This window comes from Miscanthus floridulus, chromosome 15 (genome assembly GCF_019320115.1).
Source record: "Miscanthus floridulus cultivar M001 chromosome 15, ASM1932011v1, whole genome shotgun sequence".
Lineage (NCBI taxonomy): Eukaryota > Viridiplantae > Streptophyta > Magnoliopsida > Poales > Poaceae > Miscanthus > Miscanthus floridulus.
In genome coordinates, this window is record NC_089594.1 from 66,000,231 (window position 1) to 66,007,270 (window position 7,040).

At 39.1% G+C, this 7,040-nt stretch overlaps 1 protein-coding gene across 1 annotated transcript; it reads left to right on the top strand.

The window, feature by feature from the left end:
* Positions 1-270: 270 nt before the first annotated feature.
* LOC136508449 (protein DEHYDRATION-INDUCED 19 homolog 2-like) lies at positions 271-6,070 on the top strand. Its single transcript, XM_066503124.1, has 5 exons — positions 271-560; positions 688-872; positions 4,784-4,861; positions 5,001-5,248; positions 5,650-6,070. Exons 1-5 carry the CDS (start codon positions 494-496, stop codon positions 5,750-5,752), a joined length of 681 nt encoding a protein of 226 aa, XP_066359221.1. The 5' UTR covers positions 271-493; the 3' UTR covers positions 5,753-6,070.
* The last annotated feature ends 970 nt before the right edge of the window (positions 6,071-7,040 follow it).

Consider the following 7,040-nt stretch of genomic DNA (forward strand, 5'->3'; position numbering starts at 1 on the left):
GAGGGATTGATTCCATTCGTTCAATTTTTTCTAGCTTCACCAATTTTTAGAGAAGCAAAAAAAAAAAAAAAAATTCGTGGCAAAGAGAGCCTCAGAAGGCTTCACCGGCTTGGTTGTTTTGCAAAATGATAATGATGATGCTATATACAGCTGCCACGAGCTGGCGGGTTACCTGGCCAGCATTGAACTTCAGGAGCCAAACACAACACGACAAGAATTCCAAGTAACTCGAGGGGGGTCTCCGCAAAAGAGCCGCCTTCCTCCCGAAGCAAGAGCTCCCGTGTTCACTCAATGCTGCCCAAACCTCCCAGCCACCCACGCTTCTCTCGTACAAATCCCTCTCCCGCATCCGCCGCAAAACCCTAGCCTACGCGCCTCAGCCCTACGATTGCCGCCGCCGCCGCCCCGCTCGCCCGCACAAGCTCGGGCCGGACTCCCCCAGCTCGCCGAGAGCCCCCGCCCCCCCTGCTCCGGCGCCGTCGCCGCCACCGCCATGGACATGGAAGTGTACGAGCGCCTCACCGCCGCTGAAACCAGGCACCACCGTGGCACGCGTTTCGGTGAGTCAGATATCCGTTTCCCCCCCCCCCCCCCCCCCCCCTGGTATTTCGAGGGATTTTGGCGGGTCCTGTACGGAGTTTCGAGGATTTCTGATGGAGGTTTTGATGGGGTTTTGTGCTGCCGCAGATGCGCTGATCGGGCTCGACGAGGTGGAGGGGAGTGACGAGGAGGAGGAAGAGGAGGAGGAGGAGCGCGCGGCGGGTGCCGGGCTCGGGGACGAGCTGCCCTGCCCGTTCTGCGGCGAGGAGCTGGACGCGGTGGGGCTGTGGTGCCACATGGATGACGAGCACCGCGCGGAGGCCAATGCCGGGGTAATTTCATCTCGTTCTCTTATGGGAAGATGCAATTTTTACTCTTTTCTATCTACTAGGAGCTCTTCTAGCAGCAGACGGTAGGTTGTTAATCCCATGATGTTCCGCGGAACATTGTTGGGTTTTTATTTCGGTAGGGTATGGGGAATGCCTGCGTCTTTGACCTGATTTAGTTGTCAATGTTAGATCTTACATGGAAAGATGTCATCTTTCGGGCACGGATGGTCCTGCTCCTTGCATAGAGAGTGTGATTGAGCTGCTTTTATTTATCTGTGGTAGATTGGTAGTTGTAAAGATGGGATTTTGGGGTGTGTAAGACACATCTGCTAGTACAGCATTGCATGTATCAGCTCATTTTTGTTCTGGGATTTCTAATAGCTGTTGGGATGGAATTCTGGGCTGTGCAAGTTATGCCTGCTTTTGTACCAAGCTTGCTATGCTGCTTTTATTTGCAGAGCTATGATTCTAGACCCCAAGATGGGATTGTTCCAGTGAACAAGGTGCTTATGTTTATATACCAAGCGTTTTGTTGGGCTCCTTTTAGTTGTTAAGATTGAGATTTCAGTTGCAAATGTTGTGTTTTTCTAGTTTTCTTGTCTGCGTTTGTGCCTGATTTTAGTCCTAGGTTATAATTTTCGTTGCAAAGATGTGCTTTTGGTTTTCAAGTTGCTTCTGTGCTTATAGAAAGTGTTTGAGCTTCTTATTTTGCTGTTTAGATAATATACCAGATGCAAAGATAGGATCTTTTTTTAGGGTGTCTAAGGTGTTCGTGCTCATATGCATGATGCGTTGACTAAGTTGGTTTCAGATGCAAAGAAGGGATTTTTGTTAGGAATTTTTGGTGCCTCTGCTTCAGCGCATGGCATATCAGCTTGCCTCACCTGTCTTCAGCTATGAAAGTTTTTCTCCCTTAGTTTTACTGTACCCTGAATGTCCAGTTGGTGTTGTTAGATTACAGTTTTTAACAATGCCCTTTAATGCATATATTAGGCATTTCTAATGGTCCATGATGTAGTGTTTGTGTCATTGTGTGGTTGGGCTAACATTACATCCAATGTGATTTATTTTGTTTGGAAATTGTGCTTTTAATTGTAGGATCAGTTTCTGCTTTCTGCTTCTTAATTGTTAAAAGTTTTTTTTTTCCTTTTAATGATAATTTTCAGCCAAAACATTTGCTTTATGTTAAATAACTGGTTGCATGCTTGACTTGTTTGTTGTAACCTTTTCATTATTTCCCTTGTTTTGTGGCGAAGTACAGTCTTCCATGCACTTTGCATGCAATGTCTCCATTAATCTATTTTCAAGTAGCAACATTTCTTTGTTAGTTGCTAAGAAGTAATTAGAAGATCTTAGTGTTTGGGGCAGTATATTGATCCATGTTCTTATGTAATGATATAAACTTGTGGTTTGGGGTATTTTCTTTGCAAGCTTGGGTTTCCCCTTAGCGCCATTGGATGGGAATATTTTATGTGGTTTTGTTGGAGTGTTCCTTGAGAGTTTTACAGCAATAATTTGAGACATAAGGGTGGAATTTTTTGTGGAATTAAGGGCTACTATACTGATTGTGTCATTAGCTGTTTTTCCTTGTTGAGATTTGAATATCTCTAGTTTTGTTGGGCTGTGCATATTCTGCTAGTCTAGTTAATACTGCCGTCCCTCCGGCATTGTGATATACATATGATGCCTTAGCTGATGTTAGGTGTGATGCTCATGTAGTTGAGATGATGATATACATGTAGGAGTTTGCGTGTCACTTCTATTTTGGCATATGAATTATATTGACTATTTGGTTAAAAACCAAAAGTTTCATCTACTTTTGGTAAATATTTGTGCATTTCATCATTGGTTTGTTGGCAAGTGTGTTGTGTTAATGCTCCCATTAATCTAGATCACAGTAACAACAGTGTGGCATTGATACTTCTGAAGATACCACGGTAGTTCTGCTCCATAGTTTTTTATTAAAAATCTCAGTTGTTTTTAACATTTTTAAAATACTGCGAACATGATTACAAACTAGTGAATTAACAGTCACCTTTAGTTTAGAGTCACAGATTTTATTAAGCATTAGACCACAAATTGAACATCAAATTGTGTGGTTCATGACAATGTTACTCATTTGACAGTGGGCAATATCAAGATCAAAACATGAAGACCAAACCTCACTATCATACTGTGTCAAGCATTGAATATGACTGCACATAACATAGTTGTATTCTTGAGTTGGGTGTAAATAAGACAATTTTGTGGCTTGTTGGATTTGGATCAAATGTTTCACAATTTTGGGCTTGATTTTTATAGCATTGTAAATTTTAAATTCACCCTTGTTGTGATAAATGTTTATTTATTGCTTGCACATATATTTTCTAGCCCAAAAAATATGCCGTGATGTGCTTGCTATTTGCCTATTTCTGCTATGTCAATGTTGGGCCACTAGCACTTTATTATGGTTGTATTCGTTATGGCTGTGATTGTGTGCATTTTGTTAATGTTTAGTGCTTGTGCAATGTAATTGCAGTAGTACTGCTGTTGTAAGGAATTGGCAAATTAGTACATGTGAAAATTTCTTCTATGATACAGCAATTATTGATTTTAGAGTGGGTAATATTTATGTTATTGATTGCTTTAGTTTCATGTTTTGTGGTAAGAAATATGTTATAAAGTTAGCATGCATCTTTGAATGATGGTATACCATGTAAACTGAGCAATTGTGTTAGATTTTGCTTCCCACTTTCTGTTATTTGCAAGTGATTCCTAGTATCAGGAAATGATCTATTTATTCCCAGTGGATGTTTATGGAAGTTTTTTATGACTTACTTTTTTTTTCCATTATTCAACTTGGCGAAACACTGCATGCTAGCTACTTTAGCACCCAGTGTTCTAAAGACTATTGATAGCTGCATTAAATTGGGTGATGTGCAGCTTTGAATCGATATCTTAAACATTTTGGTCATCACTTTCTGTTTTGGTCATGCAATTTTGGTCTTCACTTGTTTCTATTTCTGAAATTGTTGAAGTATTGTTTTTCGTGAAGCACTAAGGCTATCCGACCTGCTATTTATACTGGATTAGTGGATGGCATTTATGCTATTCTTATTTTGTGCAGCTTAATCCATGTACAGCCCTACAACTAGCTGTTCAGTCTTGTGCTGTTCAACCCTACAACTGGCTGATCAGTCCTGTGCCGCTTCAATTCAAACCAGGCTGTCCTTTGTGGTAGTAGAGAAGTTATGGAAAAGAAAAGGCATTTTATTTTTCATTGATGTGGAGCCTATGGATCCAACACCCACCTTTACCGTCCTCTAGTTAGTATAAAAACGATATAATCAACACCCCAATATTGACTATGGAATAAAGTTTTAGTTAGAAATATTCTAACTTTTAGTGAGTTATCACTTTGACTATGGAATAAAGTGTTAGTTAGAAATACTCAAAACTTTTAGTGAGTTAGATCACTAACAATGCAATAGCTAGTGTGCTATGTGACTGTAACTATTACAATCAGACCTGCCAACAAGTTTCAATATAGGAGGCCTTGTGGGAAGGAAGGAGTTGTTGGCATGAATTTTATCATTGGACAGAATAATTTCTGGACCTCATATTCTGTTTATTATTATCTTTAAATTGGGATGTTGAAATCTTTGAACTATGGTTTGATCACACACTCAGTAGTTTATATGCAGTTGAAGCTTGTGTATATGTTCTGCTATGCAGACGGTTGCATGTTCAATGAAATTATGTGCCTTAAATGTCCATGTTCCACAAATAGTTGAATGTTGTTAAAATAATCCATGCCTTGTTCTTGCTCCCTTTGTTGTATAGATCAAGGCAGCAGAAATGTCTTTTCTGTTGAAGTATACCACAAGTTTGTACCATTTTTCAGTAGCTAATTTTCTGTGCTTTTGTTCTTTCAGGTGTGCCCAATTTGCACAGATAAGGTTGATAAGAACTTGTTTGACCACATCAGCTCAAAGCATCGAGGTTTCTTGAAGGTATCGTTACCTTTACATGCATCATAAGTCAATTATTTCAGTTTATATATACTGTGAATCATATATAATTTTTGTTCTTGACTAAAATCTGGAAACTAGATCAAACTTTCATTATTTGACTCCTCAAATTCATGTGCAGGATAAGTGGAGAAATCATAAAGGTTCATCTGGGGCACGTTATTCAACACTTGCCTTATTGAAGAGAGATTTACATGAGAGGATAAATGGATCGTCTTGTGCTGCCCCAGTCAGCACAGTGCCTGATCCTCTGCTGTCCTCTTTTGTTGGTAACTTTTATGAAGTAGATTTGCCAAAGGATGCTAAGAAAGAGTCCTTGGCTGAGACAGAAATGGGAAGTGATAACTTAGAGCAGAAAGCAGCAGAGAGGTATGTTCACATGCAATGTAATTCATTTACTTTCATTTTCTGAGAGTAATAATTTGATATCATTTTTGTTTATAAAGTCGAATCATGACAGAAAATAAGAAAAGAGCTAATGACACTGATTAGACTGCTCCTGTTATAAGCCATAGATATAAAATACCTAAGTTATGTCATCTGTTCCAATTATGCCATTGCTTCACAGTTCGTAGTGGGTAAAATATAAACTTAATAGTGTGGGCAGTCCGTTTGATGTCTTAGTACATGGTGGAACATATGTCGTAGATAGTATATTGTATGAACAATTCTTTATCAATGACTTATATGTCACGCATAAGAACTCACTTTTTTTTTCTTTTTTTTTTTTGCGCCTGCATAAGAACTCACTTATGTCTGATATTTGCCAGTGTTGATGAGCCTTTGCTCCCTGAGGTCAAGGAGGAGAGAACCAGGAGGAGCCAATTCGTGCAGGGGCTTGTCTTGTCCCTGATGTTTGACGACATCTTATGAAGAGAGCAACCCAAAAGGAGAGTGGAGAAGGCAGCCCTTGCTTCCAGCAAATAGGCCTTACACCAAGCACAAGGTGCTGCCGCAGTTGTTGTAACGATTCGCCAATTTGCCATTGGGAGATGGTGACATTGCTCGGGGATAATGGGGAGATGAATTGTGGATATGGATGTTTCGTAGTATGCATCGTCATTGCATGAATAATAATAGAGTATATGTATGTATAGTTTGGTAGCATCATGGTACCTGATATTATGGGGCCTTGTATGTATATTGGGAGGCCGGAATGGATCCATCTATCATAAATCAGCCATTTGATCATGTGCCTGTGGTGTTCTGCTGGAAACCTGGAATGTGCGTAGGTAATAATCTGCCTTTGACTGCTGAACCGAGTTTTCTTCAAATGATTTATTTGAAAAATAAAACGGCATGATTTGGTCAAATTTGGATGAAATGATTCGCGTTCTTTCGTTGCATTCACACTGCCAATGTTCTGTGCTTTTGTGGACAACGGTACTGCGTCATTTACTCATTTTGCACATACTAATCGTAATGGTATGGATTTTTTCTCTTCCGATATTGAAGAAAGCTCAATATAACCCCTCAGAATGACATCATCATTCTTGAGCATTACTTGTACTTAACTATTGAATTTAGCAAAATACAGATTTAACTGAAGCATAAAAGATGGCAAGAACATTATCATAAAAATAGCTTGGAAGAAACCATCATCTAAGTTGAATAATGAAATAAGTCTCCTACGATGGTAACTTGATGTCTAAACATTGTTATTATAACATGTGTTTATTCAATGTGTTAGGACATGCATATCATGATCTGTACGTCCGTATTGCTACTCCCAACCTGCAACAAACCTCGAAACTCATGTATAATAAAGGGGGAGACAAGTGTATGGATTTATGAAAAACCTTAGCAAACTATGCCTTTTAGAGTGCAGTTGAATGAAGTATCAGTTTAAAAACCTTGCCAGCTAGAATGGTAAATAAAATTATTAGGAAACAAAATTAAATACCAAATTGCGATGATGACTTAATCCATGATGTAAACCATATTGAAACAATCTTGATAAAAGGAATAACACATACCCCATTTACATACTAATTCTAGAAATTAGGTGGACTCAAATCCAAACAACAATGCAAAAACGATTAGACACAACACTTCAATTACTTATGTTCACTGAAGATAAAAAAAAAGCAAGCTAAGAATGATTTAAAGATACATCACATATTCACATGTATATCTTAATCCCCAAAACAGTTAAGAACGC

What these genes read in the sequence shown, in the direction of transcription:
- LOC136508449 (XM_066503124.1), top strand. Translation starts at nt 494, where the DNA reads ATGGACATGGAAGTGTACGAGCGCCTCACCGCCGCTGAAACCAGGCAC. An exon ending in CCACCGTGGCACGCGTTTCG is followed by an intron (nt 561 to 687) that starts GTGAGTCAGATA and finishes GTGCTGCCGCAG; the next exon opens with ATGCGCTGATCGGGCTCGAC. An exon ending in GAGCAGAAAGCAGCAGAGAG is followed by an intron (nt 5,249 to 5,649) that starts GTATGTTCACAT and finishes GATATTTGCCAG; the next exon opens with TGTTGATGAGCCTTTGCTCC.